At 36.3% G+C, this 24,354-nt stretch overlaps 1 protein-coding gene across 3 annotated transcripts in view; it reads right to left on the reverse strand.

The window, feature by feature from the left end:
- DAAM2 (dishevelled associated activator of morphogenesis 2) overlaps positions 1-24,354 on the reverse strand; it is a 137,022-nt gene that overhangs the window by 39,291 nt on the left and 73,377 nt on the right. For all 3 annotated transcript variants that reach the window (XM_074311009.1, XM_074311010.1, XM_074311008.1), the window contains exons 2-5: positions 19,853-20,055; positions 8,683-8,772; positions 2,442-2,516; positions 1,535-1,629 (exon numbers count right to left, since the gene is read on the reverse strand). In XM_074311009.1, the coding sequence (XP_074167110.1) occupies positions 1,535-1,629; positions 2,442-2,516; positions 8,683-8,772; positions 19,853-20,020 (428 nt within the window). In that variant the 5' untranslated portion in view covers positions 20,021-20,055. The remainder of the gene's footprint in view (positions 1-1,534; positions 1,630-2,441; positions 2,517-8,682; positions 8,773-19,852; positions 20,056-24,354) is intronic.

Consider the following 24,354-nt stretch of genomic DNA (forward strand, 5'->3'; position numbering starts at 1 on the left):
CCCTTTTTTTCTCCTTCAACACTTACCACAGTGCCTCAAATGGCACAAAGTAGGCATTACGAAATGCTTCTGGATTAACTGATTGCATGTTGGTGAGAAAGATAATAATTAGCTTTACTAAATGCTCATTATTCCAGCCCTCAACTCTCTTCAGTCTCGTCAAAAGAAGAAAAAGATACTATTAGAGAAGGGTAATTAGGCTAGACAAGAGAATTGAAGGACTTTCTCAGAGTGATATGCTATAGAATAGGAGAAAGAGCTGACAGGAGCCTAAGCATCTCTTTAAGAAATCTTAAAAGAAAAAAAAAAAATAGGTATCTTTCTCCAAACAGGGTTGAGCATAAGGCACATTTACATTTATTTGTGCATTTCTGTGCTCTTGATTGGAAGGGGAAAATGTTTGTTGTTCTGCTTCCCTACCCTTCCCCAATGATAGGCTCACAGGGAAGGAGAAATCAGAGGCTGACACCACTTATTAAACCCTTCATTTTTCACTTCTCACTTTCTTTTCTGACACCCCTCCTAGTTGTTTACCCTAGTTATAAAACTGAAATTCAAAAAGATAAAGCGAAGAAAGGTGGTAGCAGGAGGAATCAAAGGCCTCAAGAGGGGAAATCACACACAGGGCAGACATAATTTCTACTTTTTATCCAGCCTGACCCTCTGTTCAATGGAAAGAAAGGGAAAAATCTCATCTGGGTACATCACAGAATCTTCAGGCTGGCCTTCATTCAATGTGGTATCTTTTTATTTTCTCGAATCAGGAAAAATTCTACCTCACACTGGACTATCTGTGTCCATCTGTCATCTCCAAGTCTTTGTATTAGCTGTCTTGCATTGTCCGCTCTTCCTTATTACCTCTATCTCTTAGTTTCCCAGATTTCTTTCTGGACTTAAGATCTTCCAGTTGTTAACACCTACCCCTATCAGTCTGTCTTGTATCTACTCTATACATAGAGAGTATGTACCTATTTATTCTCATGTTGCCTCCTTCATTATAATGTTAGCCCTTTGAGGATTGCAACTGTTTTCTACCTCCATTGTGTCCATAATACCTGGATGGTATTGTTGGTTGGTTGGTTGGTTGGTTGGTTGTGGGGCTCCTTTAGAGGAGCCTCTGAAACTTGTTTCAGCCCTGTTGCAGAAAATCCTTTCCAGATTTAACCTGGCTCCCATTTTTCTATTGTCCTAACCATGAAAGGAACCCAAATAGCCACTCTATCCTTCTCCCAAGATGACCCTTCATGGATTTATGATTTACTGAAATGTTCTCTCTCAGGCTTCTCTCTTCTTCAACCTCTTAAACCCTGAGCCCTTAACCTCGGCTACCTCCTAGCTCCAAAAAATGGTAAATTGAAATAAAATGTGTCAGAGTAGTATGAAGTGAGGTAGAGTGAGAGGAATGGAACTGGGCTGATATAGAGAGAAATGAAGAAGGAACGTAATGTTCCAAAGTCCTCCAACTTGTAGGGAAGGCATGGGAGGTGAACTGGATCCAGGGGAATCAAGGTTAAGGGAGAGGACTCAGAGCTACCTCATGGGTTGAGTTCGAAGAGCTGTTTTTAGGTCTTCAACAACTTTGTTCCTCATCTCTGTTTCCTCTTCATCAAAGGCATACAGAGTTTGCATCTGTTGAGAAAGTAGAAAGAAAGAAAAAAAATGTGTGTATTAATGGAGCAAAGCAGAGAAGGATCACTCTGCCTATCTGCCTTGAGATGGAATACATGAAGAGTTTGACTTTGAGTCATGAAAATCTAAGTTTGAATTCCTGTTTCCAATGACATTTACTATCCATGTAACCCTGCACACATCACTTCATCTTTCTCTGAGCCTCAACTTCCTCATCTGCAAAATAGGTATAATAGCACCTACTCCTTAAGGTTATGTGAAGATAAAAGGAAATAACATGTGAAAAGTGTATTGCAAATTTCAAATACTAATACCAGTTTTTATAATTATTATATACTCCTCTTCCTTTCTACCCAGGATACCTCATAGATAATGCTTTCTCATTCAGGTTACCTTCCATCTCTATATTTATATATTGTCTTTTCCATCTTATATTGATATATTGTCTCCCCCATTAGAATGTAAACTCTTTGAAGGCAGAGACTGATTTTGCCTTTCTCTGCATCCCCTAAAACTTTTCACAGTGCTCGGCCCATAGGAAGCACTTGTTAATGAATGCTTATTGCTTGATAAGCTTTAAAAAGTGTTTCTTAAAATGTTGTAAAATATAAGCATATCAGCACTATAAAAATATCACATTATATTCAAGGTAAGGTAAAAGTTGCAAAATGCAATCTAGGATTTAGGGTACACAAGTATAAACTTTCTGTTTGGGCTGGAGGAAGGCTAAGTGTTATCAATGCTGAAGCCCAAGTAAGCATCTCATCAGAAATTTTTTAGGATTTCCTCAAAAATAAGAAGAGACTACTCACGGCAGCCATGGAGTTTATCCGATCAATGTAGTAATCTGGCCAGCTGGTTGCCAACTTGTTGGGATCCTCCTGTTCCTGAAACAAATAAAGATTTGGCATAACATTGTGGAAAGTTAAAAAATAATTTGGAGATTTATGGTTTGGGAAAAGATGACAGTGCAGTAAAAATTTATTAAGTGCCTATTGCATACAAAATATTATACTACGCACTGGAGGTGGGACACTCTTTAAATAAGATCCAATCCCTGTTCTCAAGAATATTTAATTTATATCTTAAGTACCTTAAATACCTTAAGTATAGAGTACTACATGATAAATGCCTTACAGAGTTATGGGGAAAGTATTTGGTGAAGTTGGAGTGAAAAGGCTACTCCCCATCCTAGGGAAAGGCTCTAAAAAATCACCATGGTGGAGGTAGTGCTCAAGAAAAGCTAAGGAGCTGTTGATGTCTTCTCCAGGACTCTCCTGAACTCATTTTCTTTATATTGTCAAAGATATTAGTACCAAGATTAAATGCTGCCTAAGAGTCTTGTCTTGTCAAACTTTCAGACTTCTAGATACTTTTCTTCTCCATAGGCAAAATGATTCTCAGAGACTAGGGCCAGGCTACATATCCATGGGAAAGTTATAGAATCACAGATTTAGAGAAGACCTCAGAGACCACCTAGTCCAAACCATATTTTTTCTTTTTTTAATATTTAACAGTATTTTATTTTTCCAAATACATGCAAAGATAGCTTTCAACATTCGCCTGCAAAATCTTTTGTTCTAAATGTTTCTCCCTCTCTTCTCCTCTCTTCTCTCCCCAAAACAGCAAGCAATACAATATAAGTTATGTATGTGCAATTTTTCCAAACATATTTCCATATTCATCATACTGTGCAAAAAAAAATCAGATCAAAAGGGAAAAACACAAGAAAGAAAAGAACAAGAAAACAACAACAAAAAGGTAAAAGTACTATGTTTTGATCCATATTCAGTCTCCATAGTTCTCTCTCTGGATGTGGATGGTATTTTCTTCCACAATCTAGTCCAACCCATATGTTAACAATAATTGTTTCCTGATCCCCCGGAAACATACAGTCTTTGCTTGAAGGCTTCTGTTAAAGGATGACTTTGTCATTCAGTTGTTTTTCAGTCATGATCCATTTGTGTTTTTTTTGGCAAGGATACTAGAGTGGTTTGCCATTTCCTTTTCCAGTTCATTTTTACAGATGAGAAAACTGAGGCAAACAGGATTAAGTGGTTTACTACCATCTAAACAACAAGAATAACAAAAACCTTTCTATTTTGTTAGCTCTGTTAGCAAGATTTTTCCCCCTTATCTCAAGACTAAAAATCTCTTTCCTTCTATAACTTCCATTGATTTTTCTAAGATGAAATATAGGTTCCTATGTTTGATTTTTAAAAATCTTTCATGTCCTGGTCTCAACCTACTTTACCAACTTCATTATTAATATTTTCCCTTTCTTATACTTTAGGGTATAACCAAACTATCTATCTCTCTGTAACTCATACATATCATTTTATCTATCACTTTGTGCCTTCGCACTGGTCCTCTACCCCTCCCTGGAATACGTTTACTTACATATATTGTATACATATAGATCTAGAAAATTTATTCTGTATACTTAGACATGTATATATTATCTTTCCCAGTAGAATGCAAATTCCTTGAGAACAATGTATAATATGCTTTCTTTCTTCTGCTATTACTACCACCCTAGCATAGTCCTCATCACCTCCTACCTAGACTATTGCAATATTATTCTGATTGGTCTCTGTGTCTCAATTCTCTCTCCACTCCAAACTCTCCTACACTCAACTCAAATGATTTTTCTAAGATACAATTCCTACTATATTACTGCCCTATTCAATTGCTGTTTGTTTTCCATCCTTCTTCTTGAAGAGTACTAATGATATTGCAACAAATAAGAAAAAATCCTGTTTGGATTTTGAAATCTTTTATAACCTGGTCCCTTCCCACATTTTCAGTCTTCTTACAGGTTATTTCTTTGACATAGTCTGTGATACAATGACATAATCCTCCTTACTATTTTGTGATTGCAATACTCCATCTCCAAACTCTAGGTACTGTGGAACATGGCTATGTTCCATGCCTAGAAATGTTCTCCCTTTTCACTTCTACTTCATGACTTCTTTCATTTCATGTCTTAGTTCAAATTCCGAGTTTTAGTCTTTCCTTGTCCCTGTTAGCCTTAGTACCTTCCTTCTGAAATTTTAGCAAGCTCCTTCTATACATTCTTTTTTGTACATAGCTTTTACATTCTCTATTCCCCATCCCCAACTAGTTTGTGAGCTTCCTGAAACAAGGACTAGCTTTTGCTTATTTTCCCATAATCCTAGTATTTAAGTACCTAAGTGGTTGATCTGAATTCTGTCTTATGTGACCAAGTAGAACAAATCTAATCCCTTTCTCACATTAATCAACCTCCAAATACTTAAAGGTAATCTTCATGTTTCCTAGAGTCTTCCCTTCTTTAAACTAAACACTCTCAGTTCCTTCAATTGATCATGGCATATCATTTAACTCTCTCCTCCCCCTATCTTAATCGCCATATCTATAGAATGAATGTTGGACTAACTGATCTCTAAGTTATATTCTAAAGGCAGCTAGTTGGGAATGGATAGAAACCTGGGATTGGAGTCAGGAAGACACTTATTAGCTCTGTAATCCTGGGAAAGTCACTTAACCACATCTGTCTGGGTTCCCTCATCTATAAAATGAGCTGGACAAGGAAATGGCTAACCATTGTAGTATCTTTTCTGAGAAAACATCAAATTAATTATGAACCAACTGAACAACAACAAATACATTAGCTCTACTCAAAACTTGGTCCTAACCAGAGATCAATTAATTAGCATTTATTAATTACCTACTAAGTGCCAAGTACTATGCTAAGCCCTGGATATGGAGGCAAAAGATAGCCTCTGCTCTCAAGAAGGTTACAATCTAATGGGCTGTTTAAAAAAAAAAAAAAAAAAAGAGGCGAGAGCAGAGTAAAGTGAAAGGCATGATAAATCACTTCATCTTACCCTACATACGTGACCAGGAATCATCTCCACATTATCCTTGGCAAAATAATAATAATAATAATAATAATAATAATAATAACCTAATCTTTATTAGAATACCTTCAAATTAGGAGGAACTCACTACATTTGGAGGCAGCACTTTCCACTATTGGACAGCTCCAATTGTCAGGAATTGTTTCTTTTTCCTCTGATAGCAGAATAACTTCTTGCTGCTCTAAGCTCTTGCCTTGCAGCAATCAGAACAGATTTCTGCCATGTACTCCCTTTTCAAATAGACAGATGTTATATGTTCTCTAAGTTTCCTATTCTCCACCTTCATTATCCTAAGGCCTTTTAATCAATCTTTCAAAGACATGGAGTCTTCTCATCACCCTAGTGACTCTCCTTTGGACAAGTGTCAGAAAAGGTCAGTAGTTTCCTTAAAAAAATATAACATCCATAATTAAATTTTGTTCATTTTGGTTTATTTGGAGGGAGATGTTGTTTTACACTGATTCACATTGAAACCCATAGATCTTTTTCATAGGAATTTTTACCTAGCCATGACTCCCTAAATTTGTGCTTGTTTGATTGATTTGTAAAATATAGTTTAAAATTTATTTATGTAAATATTTCTCCATTTTTGATTTGTTTCCATTAAATCTCATCTTATGAGATTCATTGCATTGTTCCCATCAGGCAGGATCATTTTTAGTCTTTGCCATAAATATCTCCTAGTTTACAATCTAATGGATCCCCGGCATAAAAGGAAGAAAAGGCAAGAGCAGAACAAGGTAAAAGCAGATAATTTATCCAGTCTTACCCTATACCTGACCAGGAATCATTTCTACATCATCCAAGTTAATCCAAGGAGCATGCAATTTATGCCTCACTCAATTCACTGATTTCAAAAGTTGAACAAGGCCAGGGACAGATCATTAGGGCACTCCACTTAGAGGCTTCCCTTCAAGTTTGAATCAATGCTCCTATAACTTTTATTTGGGTCTGAAGAAAGAGAGGAAGCCAGAAAATGAGAAGATACAAAGATAAAGTAAAAGGAATAGATGCAGTGAAATGACAATAATAATGATTCAATCATCTGGTGCTTTACAATTTACAAAATGCTTTCCTGAGAGCTAGATAAGTAAAGCTATATAGAGAGAGATAGGGGAGAAGAGAGATAATATGCAAAAGAGACACAATAGAAAAAGATGGAGGTGGGGGGAAGAAGAATGAGAGACCAAGAGATAGATAAGAAACATAGAAAGTAAGAAGAGATAAGAGCAATGAAAATTAATGAGAGATGAAAATAAATTAGTCCCAGATAGAGCACAGTGCTGTACTCATTTGGAAACAGCAATAATTTCTATATAAAGGAGGTTAGAATATATGTGAAATGGATGAATGCCATCTGAATGTTCTTCTGGAAAAGCAGGGATGGCTTGGTCTTTGCTCTTTTGACAATATATAGTAAAGCTCAATGGTTTTTAAGAGTGGAACATTTAGCATTATCCTTAACTCTTCATTTTTATTCACCACACATATCTAAAGAACTGCCAGTTTTTGTTGCTTCTACTCTATGCTCAAATAGCTATCACTCTTATTCAGGCATTTTAGCAATAACCTCCCAATTGGGCCTCCTCCTCATCTCTCTTCACTCCAGTCCGTCTAACACAGAAAAGCCATAGTGATTTTTTAAAGTACAGATTTGATCATGTAACTCAGTCAATCCTATTGACCCTTTATTGCCTTTAAGATCAAGTATAAATTCCTCTGTTTAGTTTTTAAAGCCTTATCTAACTTGCTGGAGTCACTGGACATTGCTCTCCTTCCAAATTATGTGCCTAAACAAAACCTAAACAAAATGTTATTTCTAATCTTTACACATGGAATAATTTCTCCTGTTCCTGTGTATTTGCACTGGTCATCCCTCATGCCAGGAATTTATCCTACTCTCATTTATTTCCTAGAGTCCTTCTCTTTCCCCTAAGTGTAGCTTAGATACTACCCTTTATATAAAAACTTTACTGATCTTACACATACACACTTTCTCTCTCTCTCTCTCTCTCTCTCTCTCTCTCTCTCTCTCTCTCTCTCTCTCTCTCTCTCCCTCTCCCTCTCTCTCTTCCCCCCCTCTCTCTCTCCCTCTCTCCCCCCCCTCTCTCTCTCTCTCACACACACACACACATACACACCTATCTGCTGGTACTCTCTCTTTCCTAATCTATTTGTATAAATTTTCTTTATATGTATCCTATCTCTAACTATCTATCTATTTGTCTAGCTATCTATCTGTCTATCTCTCCCATTAGAATGTGAGCCTCTCTAGAACAGAAACTATCTTGATTTTTTATTTGGATTTCTGGAGGTCACCATAGTACTCTGAACTTAGTAATCACTTAATAAATGTTTAATTTAGTCATTCATTCCTAAGTGCTTGTCTCCCTCTTTAGTATATAAACTTCTTGTGAGGAAGGATAAATAGTTAGTCTTGATTGATTTATTGATTGATTAGAACAAGAATGCTTCAGAAAATCTTCTTCCCCATGACCTCCCAACCTAGACCTACAACCTCATATCCACAGTTTTTTGTTCGGTCATTTCATCCATGTTCAACTCTTCATGACCTCATTTGGAATTTTCTTGGAAAAGATACTGGGTAATGCAGCATAAACAAGCAACTATATTAAATTCTCTTTGGACTCAAGCATTACTGGTATCAATAATCAATGGGATTAAACCACACTTGCAATGTACTGGCAGACAGAAATCCCAGAAGATAAAGCCAATCCAAATATACTGCACTTTGTGCATCTCTTCCAAGCCCCTTATGTATGCCTCCTATACTTTGTTCTATATAATAAACCAAGTAATATCTACTTAGAAGAATTTTTAAAAAGAAAAGAAAAGATACTAGAATATTTCTTTCTTCAGCTTATTTTACAGATGAAGTAAAGAAGTGATTTGTCCAGCTAAGTAAGTGTCTAATTTGAATTCAGGAAGATGAGTTTTTCTGACTCCAGTACCAGCATTCTATGCACTGCCTTTCCAGCCACAATATACTGTCTTAATAAATGTGGTTCTCATACTCATGGACCTGTATGGCATAGATGACTTTCCTTGAACAAGAAAGTCCATCCCAATAGCTGATAGACCAAAAAAACTAGAAAAAAAGGGGGGGTGGTAGAAATAGTAGAGAAAGCACCTTCTTCTTGCTGCAGTAGATCTGCCATTTCTTCTCCAATGGCAGTGCAAACATGGCCTCCCTATTTTTGTCTGTGAGATCCAACTCATCCTGTAGAGAAGAAAAAAAACAGCAAAAAAATATCATCAGAGGTACAGTAATTTGTTGCAAAATTCAGCTCCACAGAAGTTTATGGCTTACCCATTTTTCAGCCTCATTTTGTACATATATACATACAAACACACATACACATATACACATATGTATATTTAGAACTGTCTCCCTACCTTTAACATTTTTACTTGACCCAATTTTCACCATCAAATGATTCACACTGCCATTTTCCTTTTTTTTCAATGATATAGAGGATTGCTATTAACTCAAGGAAAAGCTAAGGTACAAATGGAGGTGGGTCGTTCATATTATCACCTCTACCACTTGCTTAGAGCTAGATGACCTTCATGCAAGTTACTGAATCTCAATCTCAGTTTTTTCTTCTACAAAATGTACTACGTGGTTTCAAAATGTACTACTAAAATATACTACGTGGTTTCAAAAGATTCTTCCAGCTCATTTAATTCCATTTCCAAGTGTGCGATTACTGATTTTTATATCATGAGAGATTACAGTGGTGCTTAAACCAGAGAATCACAGTCTAGCTTCCTATAAAGTATGGTTGATTGAATCATGGTTAACATTGCATCCCTGCCTAAGATTATGGATTGCTTTTTTCTGTTTAAAACAAAACTATCCAAACAAATATAAAAGTTGCTAATAAGTATACTTGCTAATTTTTTCCCCAAACAATCAGAGTAAGATTTAAAGAACATATATTTGCCCAGGGACAATTAAATGCTTTTAGCAACTGAATTTTAATTCTTTCTACTCTATTTCGGGTCTTTGTCATTATCTCTTGTCTAGAGTATTAGAAATATCTTCTAACGGATCTTCCACCTCCAGATTCTCCCTCCATCGTTCTCACTACTATTAATTCACTAATACTATTCTCTATCCCTAAAATTTCCCACCATCTCTACCCGTTGAAATCTCTTCTTTCAAGCTCTAAGTCAGATGCCACTTAGTAGATATAAGTTCTCTGAGTATAGACACTGAGGATGGCATGAGCAAAACTATGAAGAGGACAAGAATGGGGAATGGTGAGCAGACTAATTTAACTAGAATGTAGAGCACATAAAGGAGGACAGCATGAAATAAGGCTAGAAATAGAGCCATAATATAGATGTTGTTAAATGGTAGGATAAGGATGAATAGAAAGGTATCATTTACATTAAGGACATATTTATTGGTAAAAATAAAATATAATTTTAAAAGGCAATTTTATTTCCTCTTTGATATTATAACTATAATATCAGTAGGTAATAGGGAACTATTTTGGTGGGAGTAGGAAACAATCAGGGTTAAGTGACTTGCCTAGGGTCACACAGCTAGTAAGCATCTGATGTCATATTTGAACTCAGATTCACTTGAATCTGGGGCCAATGCTCTGTCCACTGTACTATGCAGCTATTTCTGGGTAATGGGAAACTATTGAAAACATTTTAGCAGAGATGTTATTAGAAAGCACACATGCAAAAGCAGAAGAAAACAATCATGGCTTTTGAATATATCCCATTTCTTAATTACTATCCCTATGAGTGCTCTTTTCTAATTAAGGACTGAAACTTAACTTTCACTTAACCAATTCACAATTCTAGCTTTTTTTACTTCTCAAATTTAGAGTTTAATGTTATATTTATATAGTTCCTAATGGTCACTGTCACCAAAATCTTAAATCAACCTGACTCTGACCAATCATGTCAAGCCCTGATTTTCCATTGCCCTAATGGCATGGGGTTTTAGAATAACTCCCATGATCCAGAAAATCAGGTCTGAAAGCCTTTCACTTGGCTTTGACCTACAGAGTTTTATGCTACTGTGTTTTAAGTAATATCTGTGATGATTTTTTTCTTTTATTTTCTATACCATTTTATTTTTCAATTACATGTAAAGATAGCTTTCAACATTCTTTTTTGTTAGATTTTGTGTTTCAAAGTTTTTTACCTTCCCACTCCCCATCAACAAGCAATCTGATATAGGTATACATGTATAATCATTTTAAATATATTGTGAAAGAAAAATCAGAACAAAAGGGAAAAACTATGAGAAAGTAAAAGCAAACAAACAAACAAACAAAAAAAAAGAGGTGAAAATAGTATGCTTCAATCCACATCCAATCTCCATAGTTCTCTTGCTGAATGCAAATGCCATTTTCTATCCCAAGTTCTATCCCAAGACAATTTAGAATTGTCATGGATCACTGCATTGCTGAGAAGAGCTAACTCTAGTTATGTATCTAATTGATCATTATACAATCTTGCTGTTTACTGTGCTTAGTGTTCTCCTGATTCTGCTCACCTGCATCAGTTCTTGTAAGTCTTTCTAGATTTTCTGAAATCAGATATCTCTTCATTTCTTGGTTTTTCTGAAATCAGCCTGTTCATCATTTTTTATACAACAATAATGTTACATTACATTCATATGCCACAAGTTATTCATTTCCCAAACATTGGGCATCCACTCAATTTCCAATTTCTCACCACCATAAAAAGAGTCACTACAAACATTTTTGCATACATGGGTCCTTTTTCTTTTTTTATGATCTCACAACTACAGCAAAGGTGTTTTCCCACATCCCCTCCAACATTTAGCATTATTTTTTCTATCATCTTAGCCAAACTGATAGATATGAGTTTTACCTCAAAGATGTTTTAATTTGCAATTTAGAGCATTTTTAAATTAAAGGTGGCTTTAATTTCTTCATCTAAAAATTGTCTATTCATATCCTTTGACCATTTATGTGATGATTCCCTGTAACTCAACATAAAGTAGCTTATTTTCTCTGTTTATCTTGGTTACATCTTCATCCAATTGCCTTATACCTGTCTAAAGCTCTCTCTTGAAAGTTCAGTTTACCAACCCATCAAACAGGTCTCAAATTTCAGTTCCTTCATGAAGCCTTATGGGATTAGTCACAGTTTTAGAGGTGAAAAAGTCTTTTCACTTACAATCTGTGACCTTTTTTGTTCTTTTTAATAGTATTTTATTTTTCCAAATACATGCAAAGATAGTTTTCAACATTCACCTTTGCAAAACTTTGTGTTTCAAATTTTTCTCCCTCTCCACTTCCCTTCCCTAAGACAAGATATCTGATATAGGATAAACATGTCTAATTCTTCTAAACATATTTCTATATTGTGAACTTGTTTTAAATATTTTGGTAATTGAATTTCAACATAATTAGTTTCATTTGAAATCCTATATATTTTATTTTATGCATTTAAGCAACTTTATTCAGAGATAAGGATTATAAACTTCACTGACTAGAATTGCCCAAAAGTTGAGAAACCTTGATCTTACTCAACTACGCCATTCTATAGAGAAGGAACTAGAAGCACAGTGGTTAGAAGTTTTTCTAAAGTCACATGCATTGTCTGTGACAGATACAGCATCAGATGACAAAGGATTAGATTCAGCATCTTCTGAGTTTTAATTCATTGCTTTTATTCTTCTTGCTGACATCTGCCCTTATGTTACCTTGTCTGTACAAGAACCTCTCATAGTTCTTTCTCCAATGTTATCACTATCATATAAACATCCTTCAAGTTTTCCTCCCACTCCACTCCTAAAATGCCCTCTCTCTGACCTGAACACCATGTAAATATCTCACTACCTAGTCATACTCTGATTTAATGTTGCTTTTTTACTGTCTGTAGCTATATGTCTTTTTGGAACTCTCCAAGAAACTCTGGGCTAAGGCTACATCAAGTCTCCAAAGCATAAGCATAAGCAAAAATAGAGCATATACCAAACACCAAGATGTCAACCCCTTCTCAAAGTTAGCATAAAAAATATCCTCTTCTCTATACTGACTTCTTTCTTCTTGATTGGATTAAGTTTGAATTCTGAGGGGACAGTGATTTCCTCTATAATCTTTCCCTTTACATTTTTAGCACATGGGAAACATTCCACTATGAAAAAATGTCTTTTCTTTCCCTATTTCTTTCTCCAAAATCCTCTGTTTAACTTCAATCTCTATCACATCTAAATCCCTATCTACTTCAATTAATCAATCAATCAGTAAGTATTTATTAAACACTGTTCCATGCAGACAGCTAGGTGGCACAGTGGATAGAGTGCAGGGCCAGGAGTAGGGAACACCTAAGTTCAAATATGGCCAGCTGTGTGTGTGACCCTTATCAAGTCATTTAACTCTAATTTGCTTCAATTCTATTACCTGTAAAAAGAGCTGGTGAAGAAAATGCCAAACCACTCCAATATCTTTGCCAAAAAACAAACAATAACAACAACAATCAAAAGGAGTCACAAAAAATCAGGCACAGCTGAAACTACTCAATAAAAACACCAAAATGTGCTAGACACCATGCTAAATTTTGGGGAAATAAATATATAAAAAGTCCCATCCCCACACTCAAAGAACTCATAGTTTAACAGGGAGATAGCATGTAAACAACTATGTAAGATAAACTATACTGTATAAACTGAATAAACTGTAGAATGATCAACAGAAGGGAAATGCTAGCATTAACAGAAGTTAGGAAAGAGTTCTTGTAGAAGGTGTAACTCTAGTTGGGACTTAAAGCAATCCAAGAAAAGTCTGAAGGCAGAGAGAAGATGGGAGATCATTCTGAACTTAAACAATCTGAAATTGCAGTCAGCAAAGTGTTTTTGTTTTTGTTTTTGTTTTTTGCTGGGAACAACAAAGGGGACATTGTTAATGGATCACAGAGTACATAGGGTGAATATAAAAAGACTAGAAAGATAAGAAGGGTTAGTCTTAATGTCTAAGGGAAAATTTTTTACTTGGTCCTGGAGTTAATGGGGAGCCCTTGGAGTTTATTAAATAGAGCAGGGACATAGTCAGACTAGAGCTTTAGAAAGCTAAAAAGCTTTTTTGTGAACTGAGTGGAGGATGGACTGAAGTGGGGAGAGACTTGAAGCAGGACGCCAGAGTTCAAGAGTATTACGGGTCTATATCAGATTGTAGCACTTCCATATTCACTCATATTAAAATTAGTTCCACACTTTTAACTTAGGGTCCCAAATCTAGCTTTCAGCATGTGATCTGAAAAGCTCAAAGCCATAACATAGGAGCTTCTTCATTGCTCACTTTCAGGTTCAGAGGAAGAAATAGTTCTCTAGAGAACATTTAAATGCAAGATGGATAATTTTGATTACATTAAATTAAAAAGGATTTGCACAAACAAAATCAATGCAACCAAGATTAAAAGGGGAGCAGAAAACAGGGGGAAATGTTTTATAGTCAGTGTTTCTGATAAAAATCTCATTTCTAAAATATATGGAGAATTAACTCACATTTATATGAATACAAGTCATTTCTCAATTGATAAATGGTCAAATAATACAAACAATTTTCAGATGAAATTAAAGCCATTTTTTAATCATATGAAAAAAAAAATTCTCTGGTTCACTATTGATTAGAAAAATGCAAATTAAGACAGCTCTGATGTACCACTACATACCTTTCAGATTGGCTAAATGACAGAAAAAGATAATAATAAATATTGGAGAGGATGTGGGAAAACTGGAACACTAATGCATTGTTGGAAGAATTGTGAAATGATCTAACCACTCTGAAGAACAATTTGAATCTTTGCCCAGAGAGCTATTAAACTTGCATATCCTTTTACACAGCAATGTCTCTATTGGATCTGTATTGCAAAAAAGATCATAAAATAGGGAAAAGAACTCACATATATGCAAAAATGTTTGTAGCATCCTTTTTTGTAGTGGCAAGGAACTGGAATCGAGTGGATGGATGCCTATCAGTTGGAGAATAGTTGACTAATTTACAGCATATGAATGTACTAGAATATTATTGTTCTATAAGAAATGATAAGCACTCTCTAGCTTTGTGTGTGTGTGTGTGTGTGTGTGTGTGTGTGTGTGTGTGTGTGTGTTTGTGCAAAATGCAAACTTCTGAACTGGACATTCAAGGATATATGCAAATTGCCTGTAATTTATATTTTTGGCATGTTTTCCAAAATATTCACCTTCAAGTAGTCTCATTCTTTAGTCAAACATTTTTCTAATATCATCCTTTCTCTTTTCAGTTATGCATGCAATCACCCATGCCTCAAAAGGCCTTCTCCCATGTCGCTTGCCTGATGGATTTTTTTCTTTTCTTCATATCCCAGGTCAGTTACTTCAGCCTTCCCTCTACCTAGCAAGGATTTCTTCCTCATCAAATCAAATCAAGTCCAGAACTCTGTACTTGAAACAAGGATTTTTACAAGGTGCTAATTCAGTGGAATTGATAAAACAATGATTATCTGGTTTAGCATGGTGATTAAAAGTTCTCTAGTTCAGTACATGTACTTAGTACTTAATATAGTTCTACAAGATTGACATCTATTCTATAAGATTCACACCTACAATAATGTAATTATAATAGAGCACATAAGCTGGGACAAACTCAGCAGACAGATTCATTCCATCTCACACCACCATGGTGGAAGGCCTGTCCTTCTTCATTTCTCCACTGAGAACAAGGCCTATCTGAGCCAGAGACAGACTTGGAGAAGACAGGGGCTGGAGGCTGGAGCACAAGCTCTTGGACTGAGACAGACTTCAAGACAGAGACCATGGTGGTGGTCCTCCTGCTTCCTCCACAGAAACCAAAACACATTCTGGAAGACCTCAAGAAAATTAGCCTGGGCCCCAGGCAAAAAAACTAGATCATGAAGGAGATAATAAAGAACTTGGACTTTATCCCTGGCTATTCTTGTGGTGATTACTTTGCTGAAACGAAAGCTGGTCCAGAGAACTCCAGAAAACCAACCAAAATACTACAATATTGTATTGTTCTAACTTGGATTATAGTTATTTTTGCACTCTATCTTAATCCCTAATAAATGCTAATTTCTTTGAGGACAGAATTATGTTTTGTTTTGTTTTGTTTTGTTTTTCCTTTTCAAAGATATTTTGGATGGTTTGCCATTTCCTTTTCCAGTTCATTTTACACAAGAGGAATCCGAGGCAAACAAGGTTAAATTACTTGCCCAGGCTCACATACCTGGTAATTATATTAGGCTCTAACTAAACATTCTTTGAGCTAAAATGAGCCAGAAGAGAATTCTCTGAACTTCTTTTCATTTCTGGCATTGGTATCTTCTAACTACTTATTGACAATGAAAACTAATCTAATTCATTAAGGCATTTTAAAGAACATTATAATAAATTATTTGTTTGAATTAGAATATTGAATAGAGAGACTGTTTTCATTTTTAAACTCTATCATAGTTCTTGGCACAGAGAAAGCATCTAATGAATATTGTTTTGGTTCTTTTGAGACTGAGTCTTTCCATGTCACCAACTAACTATAACCTAAGGTAGAATATGATCAGTTGTATTAGAGAAGATCAAATCACTTTTTGATTTGAGGAGGAAGGAATCACTACAGAGTACAGGGAAGGCTGAAGGAGTTGAACTGGGATATGAAGGAAGAGAAAAATTTCAATAGGCAAGCAGTGTAGGAGATGGCCCTTCAAGACATTAGATTGAATACACAAATAAAGAAAGGTAAAATTAGATTAGGAAGACATGGAGACCACTCACTGGCCTGATCTTGCTGCTTTGGCCTATTCAATTTCAGACTTGTGGATATTTATTGCTTTTTTGTATCAGTCCAAGTTATCTCAGGGCTCTGCTCTGCTCTTAGGGCTCATCCTATTGATGTTGGACATCTGATTGGCCTTTTTTTCTTTTTTTTTTTTTTCTTTCTTTTATTTTTAATTTTATTTATAATTTTTGACAGTATATATGCATGAGTAATTTTTTTTATAACATTATCCCTTGTATTTATTTTTCCAAATTATCCCCTCCCTTCCTCTACTCCCTCCCCCCAATGGCAGGCAATCCCATACATTTTACATGTGTTACTATATAACCTAGATACCATATATGTGTGTAAATACCATTTTCTTGTTGCACATTAAGTATTAGATTCCAAAGGTATAAGTAACTTGGGTAGATAGACAGCAGTGCTAACAATTTACATTCACTTTCCAGTGTTCCTTCTCTGGGTGTAGTTGTTTTTGTCCATCATTGATCAACTGGAAGTGAGTTGGATCTTCTTTATGTTGAAGATTTCCACTTCCATCAGAATACATCCTCATACAGCATTGTTGTTGAAGTGTACAGCGATCTTCTGGTTCTGTTCATTTCACTCAGCATCAGTTGATGTAAGTCTCTCCAAGCCTCTCTGTATTCCTCCTGCTGGTCATTTCTTACAGAGCAATAATATTCCATAACCTTCATATACCATAATTTACCCAACCATTCTCCAACTGATGGACATCCATTCATCTTCTAGTTTCTAGCCACTATGAAAAGAGCTGCCACAAACATTTTGGCACATACAGGTCCCTTTCCACTCTTTAGTATTTCTTTGGGATATAAACCCAGTAGTAGTACTACTGGCCTAAAGGGTATGCACAGTTTGATAACTTTTTGGGCATAGTTCCAAATTGCTCTCCACAATGGTTGGATTCTTTCACAACTCCACCAACAATGTATTAGTGTCCCAATTTTCCCACATCCCCTCCAACATTCATCATTATTTGTTCCTGTCATCTTAGCCAATCTGACAGGTGTATAGTGGTATCTCAGAGTTGTCTTAATTTGTATTTCTCTGATCAGTAGTGATTTGGAACACTCTCATATGAGTGGATATAATTTCAATTTCATCATCTGAGAATTGTCTGTTCATATCCTTTGACCATTTATCAATTGGAGAATAGTTTGATTTCTTATAAATTAGGGTCAGTTCTCTGTATATTTTGGAAATGAGACCTTTATCAGAACCTTTAACTGTAAAAATATTTTCCCAATTTGTTATTTCCCTTCTAATCTTGTTTGCATTAGTATTGTTTGTACAGAAACTTTTTCGTTTGATGTAATCAAAATCTTCTATTTTGTGATCAATAATGATCTCTAGTTCTCCTCTGATCATAAATTCCTTCCTCCTCCACAGGTCTGAGAGGTAGACTATTCTCTGTTCTTCTAATCTATTTATGATCTCATTCTTTATGTGACTGGCTTTTTTCTTACCATATCACAGACTTTCCAAATTCAAGTCATCCACCTTCCTTGGTATTTCCCAGTAATAGGCATTCTCTAACTTGTCTGGTCTTCTTATTGGGTAGAATTGAATTATTTTTCCCAATGGAAAAGTGGTGTTTTAAATTAAAATACTATTTTAAACCAAAATACTTGATTTATTTTCTCAATTAAAATCCCACTTTATAAAAGAAGTCTTTCCCAACCCCTCTTAATTCCAATGTTTTCACCCTGTGGTTTTCTTATTTCTCCTATACATAATTTGCTTTGTATACTTTGCATATTATCTCCCTCATTAGATTGTAAGTTCCCTGGAGTAGGACCTGTCTTTTGCCTCTTTTCATATCTCCAGCATATAGCATAGAGTGCCAGACACATAGTGAGTGTTTAATAAATATTTATTGATTAAATTTATTACTCCAAGGAAAAGTATGATCCTGAAAAACTAAGAGTTTACTCTGATAGTTGTTATTTCCACCTCTCAGTAGACCTAGGAAGGAAAGAAATCATTCCTGCTTCTCTTGAATTGAGGCTTTATGAAATAACTTTATTTCTTATTGGAAATGTTACAAATTCCTAGATCCAACATGTCCATATTCAAAGAGAAGTATATTACAAAGCCAAATATTAATGACTTTATATTGTCTATATTATATTCCCTTGTGCTAGAACAGATTATCAGGATCTTATTATAAACACATTTATCTGTATTGATATTTCTATGCCAGCCCCTGTGTCCATTTCCTGAGTTTCTTTCCTGTCTCCTTTATTAAACTGGGGGCTTCCTGTGGGAAGACCTTGTTTGATAAACAAGGACAGGGATGCTTTCTCCCTAAATAGGCTGTGTTCTCCCTAGGAATAGAACTATATTTCCTGTTTCTACTAATTTCTTTTTTGTTGTTATTCAGTTGTGTCCAACTTATCATGACCCCATCTTGGGGTTTTCTTGGCAGAGATACTGGAATGATTTGTCATTTCCTTCTCTAGTTCATTTTACAGATGAGGAAATTGAGGCAACAGAGTTGAGTACCTGCCCATGATCATACAGCTAGTAAGTGTCTGAGGCCAGATTTGAACTCAGGAAGATCAGACTTCATCCACTTAGTTGCCCCTAATTTTTTACCACTGCCTAATATAGGGTGATAGAGAGATGGCACTCAGAATCAGGTAGTGACTAAGAGGATCAGTACGTCAGTTTGAACTTGGTCGTAGAATACAGGTGTCTTGCTTTCTGATCAATGCAAATGACTACTAGATCCTCATCTTGACTGACTAGATTTTTTAAAATCTCGACTTCTTAATATGGGATCAGGAGTGAAATGCATATACCCTTCATCTTCTCAAGCTAACCTCTCCCCGTTCTGCCAGTAATGTCTGCCAGTACTGCCAGTAATGATCATACCCAGAGAACCCAGCAAACAGTACCAGGGAAATTCCACACAGAAAGAAGAAAAGACAAGAGTTCAATTATTAGATATTTTTTTTCAAATTTAGTGAATGAATGATTTCCCAGAAATCTAAGTCATCTGACACCTTATGCAAAGGCTCATTCCCATGGGGAACTGTTTAGTTTCTTTAACCTATTAGCTCTATTCTTCCAGCAATGCTGAAGGGACTTACAGCAGCCCAGAATTGCATCTGCTCTCACAGAGGTCTCTCTGATTTTCTCTACTTTTAAGCGCATAGATTTAGAGCTACAAGGAAACCTTAGAGTAACAGTGAATCAATTCCATTCTACAGGTGAAGGAATGGAGGCCTACTAACAAAGTAAGTGATTTGTTCAAGCTCTCACAGGTAATAAACAAGCAAAGCTGGAATTCAAGCTGAAGCCCTTGGACTCTGTTCAAATCCAACTCTCTTATTATACTTCACTCCTTGACCTAGTCCTTCTGCCTCTGTCTTCCTCCCCCACATTCCTCTTTCTGCCATATAGTCTTGCTTCACAGTCGCCCACTGAACTTCCCATGTCCCTAATGCCTTAGGAGTTCTACATCTTCCCTTCTCCATTTCACTACCTTCAGAAAATACTGACCACAAGCTCTGCAAAGCGGGCATTGAGCTCCTCTGCAGGTGGGATGGGGCTGGAGAACTCCAGGAACTGCAGCGGATGGTTGTCCCGGAGGTTGATCTCCGGGATGTCATTGCCCCCAAAACAGCAAAGAAAGCCCAGGCCATGACGACTCCTCTTCCAGGGAGCCATGGTCAGTGGGGACCCCGTTATCTACTCATCGTGATCTGAGAAAGAGAGAAAAGGGGACATGTGAGAAGCCAGAGATCAGAGATCATCATCAAAAGTTTTTCATCATAGACATTTGTGGCCAATGTCTCTATCTTGAATGCCCCATGGCCATTCTTTCAGCAAACCCAGTTCCTCATTGGGGATGCAAATATTCAAATGAAAATATGCAAGAATGCTCCCAAAGAGATAAGATTTTCATAGAGAGAGATAATACACATAAGCATAGTAGTGTCCAGGAAAAAAAAAAAAGTTATTGGGGAGTTACAAAAATGATGAGTGTACCAGGGACAATGATCACATGGTACTATTGATCTGATTATTGAGTGCACAGATGCATCCATTCAAAGATATTTCTACCTTATTACTCTGTTTTTTGCAATAATTAAAGTCAGAATTCTTCACAAAATAGATCCCCAACAAAATCCTTCAAAGGGGGTAAAAGAAGGACATGGGCCACATTTGATTTTTTTTAAAATTGGCTATCCAATTTCCATTGAACCCATAGCTTGATTCATTCTGAAATTCCTGATTTGGGAATGATTTTAGTGGGATAGTGATGGTTTAGAGAGGTTAGTGAAAGGAATATTGATTTTAAAATATGGCTCCTGGAATAGCATCCTTCCTCATCCCAAATTTAGCTAATATAAATGAACTATGAGAGCAGGGACTCTAACAGTTTCACTGAAGTTTTTGTTAGTTTTTTGTTAGTTCTCTGCACATTGTATATTAAATCAAGTGATAGATTATATAATATGTGGAAGAAGGAAAAGATAGTATCCTTGCACTTGAGCTATTAATCTGATTGGAAAACCATGACTCCTGCTTTCAAGGTGCTCCCAGAGTGATAGAGCTCTGTGCCTAGAATTGAGAAGATCTGAAATCAAATCTAATCTCAGACACTAGCTGTGTGACCCTGGGCAAATTATTTACTTTCTATCTGCCTCAATTTCCTGAACATTCAAATGGGATTATAATAATAATATCTACCACCTAGGATTGTTGTGAGGATCAAATAAAATAACTTGCAAATTGCTTAACACAGTTCCTGGCACATACTGTCACTGGCTCTTTGTCACCTGTTTTAGAGTTTTCATGGCAAAGATAGTGCAATTGTTTGCCATTTCATTCTCCTGTTCATTTTACAGATGAGGAAACTGAAGCAGACAGGATTAAGTGACTTGTCTAAAGTCACACAGTTAGTAAGTGTCTGAAGTCAAATTTGAACTCAGGGCTTTCTGGCTTCAGGCCTAGCACTCTATCTACTGTGTTACCTAGCTGCCTTGGCATATAATAGGCATTTATAAATGTTTCTTTCTTTCTTATTTTAAGTACAGCTGAACACCAAGAATTAACTACTTCCTCAGTTTTTCTCATTTATCATTTTGCCTCTTCTGTGAGATTTTAGGCAATAGAATAAGCAAGGGACCTGGACCCCTCAACATATTCTGATGCTTGCAAAATTGGATTGTGTTTTCAGGCCAGTGCTATTCAGCACATGGCAGAAGATATGACTATTCTGCCTGTTACACAGCCCAATCTCCCTCATTCCATAGGACAAGAACACGTCTATAAACCTAGAGCACACATTAGCCACCCTTATCTTGGCTTATGCCATTTCCCTTATCTGTAATATATGCTCCCCTGTTTGGCTCTTAACTATTCTTATTAGCATAATGCTAAGAACAGGAAGAAAAAAGGGGGGTAAGGGGAGACAGAAAAGAATGCAACAGGCAAAGACTCTGAGCATGTTCCCACCAGTGCACTTACTGCTCAGCCTCACTTCAGTTCTGTGAGATTTTGGCTTACTGCCTGACATTGCCCCCCTCCTGTACACTGGACTCCAGCTTAGTTTGCCTGGCTTTTTTTTTTTTTCTTGGCTGAACATCTATTACCCTAATTCCACTCCTCCTTCTCATTCAAGCTTTTCTGTTGAGACTAAACCAGATGACCTGTGATTATACCTGCTACATGTGGAGTCTGGGGTGTCTAACAAGAATTAAATTCAACCCTTTTTGTTTTGCTGCTTCCAAACACAACTGTAGCTTGGCTGATCTGAAGCATGTTGAAAAGTTATAATGACCTCGTCATACCGCAGTTGGGAATGTCTCGAGGTTACTGGGGGTTAGGATGATAGTGAGATAGGGGCCCAGGGGATAGATGGGGTGATATCTGGGAAACCAGTAGCTGGGTTTCTTTGATGGCATCCCAATTCCATCCTTCTTCCCTCATCTCACTAACCAAGTCAGCTTGTTGGCTGCCAACTCTGACCTGACAAAGGAGAGGGTGGCAGGAACCAGAGAAGGGAGTGGGAGTGAAGCCATAGCTACCCATACCCAGCAGGGTCAGGGTAGTCACAGACCTTCCAAACAGGAAGCTGAGAAGGATCTGGGTACTCAGCACTCAGGGGAGCAGGGCATAGTTTGCCCTTTTAAGGGACTTGTTTGATAATTCCTGAATTTGAAATACTGGGGATACCATCACCCACAACTCCTTCCCTTATTAAGCACTCTTTTTCCTTTTTTCATTAAAGTTCCATTTTACTATTATAGAAATCAAATTTTAGGATGGAAGAGAAAGGAAAGTGACCTGTTTAGATCCCCAACCAGTCCTTCCTAATATTATAGCCAAGTCCCAATTAGGGCAAATAATGAATCTCTTCCCCTCACCCCCAAAGTTTTCAAATGTATTCAAATTCCCACTATTTCAACTTATAATCATGTAAAATAATGGAAATTTATTCTAGCTCAATGGAAAAATGCAGTAAGGATAAAAATAATCGGGGCCCTCCAGCGGATTCATTATTCAAACTAATCTAGACTTAGATGTATTTCACAATCAATAGATTGATCAGTCAATCAACTTGTTCCATATCTTATCCAGTCATCCAACCTGAACATCTTGCTATCTATCCGCTGATGCTCCATTGCTCACCTGGAATAGTCCCTCAGGGAATTATCACCAGGAAAAAAATGATCCCAATCTCTAAGCTAGTTGACTAACTTAGATTTGGAACTCTCACCCTGTACTTCATTAGTGAATGAGTGAATTTAGCCCATTATATTTGGATGGTCCCAGCTCTCCACTATGGAGGATCCAAATTCCAACTATTTTCCATCTCTTGCTCTGAATTCCAATTAATCAAATTAATATTACCATTAATACTACAATCAGATTAATCAGTAATCAGAATAATATTACCACTGTTTCTGGAGAGACCTATCTATTAACTGTCCTGCGGATCACTCAGACATAATCTTCCTTTCCTGAACATCATGTGTGATATCCTACTAAAATGTAAGCCTTTTGAGGACAAAAACTTTCTCAATCTTATCTCATTTTTGTATTTGTAATGCCAGCTTAGCATAGTGCCTGGCACTTACTAAATGTGTTTTTTATTTATTTGATCAACAAAGATTTATTAAGCAACTGTATTATGCCAGGCACTCTGTTAGGCTCTAAAAGTATAAACACAAAAATGAAAAAAGAAAATTCTATTCTATCAAGGAGACAATGCATGTGCAAAAATATAAACATAATACTTATAAAAAGTAAATATTAGGCAGTTTGAGTGAATACTAATATCTTAAGGTATCCAGTAGAAAAGTAGTATAAAATTCAGATGGGAGCACTAAAGAAAACCACCTATTAATATTATCTATATTTTATTGTGCTTTTATTTATTTTGCCAAATATTTTCCAATTACACTTTAATTAGGTTTGCAGTTGGGAGTGTGGCTGAGAGGTGCTGAAAGAGGTCTCACTTGATAATAATAGTTATAAATTATATAATACTTTAAGGTTTTGTTGTTCAGTTGTTTCACTTGTGTTTCACTTTTTGTGACCCCATATGTTTTTGGTTGTTGTCAAGGATCCTGGAGTGATTTATTTCTCCAGCTCATCTTACAGATGAAGAAACTAAGACAAACAAAGTGAGTGACTTGCCTAGGGTCACACAGCTCGAAAGCATCTGAGTCTAAATTTGAACACAGGAAGGTGAGTCTTCCTGACTCCAGGCCTGACAATCTATCCAATGTGCCACCTAGCACTATTTTAGTGCTTTACTGATATTCTCTCATTTTATTCTCACAATTCTGGGTACTACTATTATCCTCATTTTACAGATGAGAAAGCTAAAACAAAACAAAAAAAAATTAGTAACCTGCTAAGAAATTACAGAATACATGTCAAAGGCTACATTTGAATTTATGCCTTCCTGATTCCAGGACTAGAATTCTATGTGAGCTGATCTTTGAAGGAAACTAGAGATTAAAAAGTGATGGTAAAGAGGGAATGAA

This window comes from Sminthopsis crassicaudata, chromosome 4, assembly GCF_048593235.1.
Source record: "Sminthopsis crassicaudata isolate SCR6 chromosome 4, ASM4859323v1, whole genome shotgun sequence".
NCBI lineage: Eukaryota > Metazoa > Chordata > Mammalia > Dasyuromorphia > Dasyuridae > Sminthopsis > Sminthopsis crassicaudata.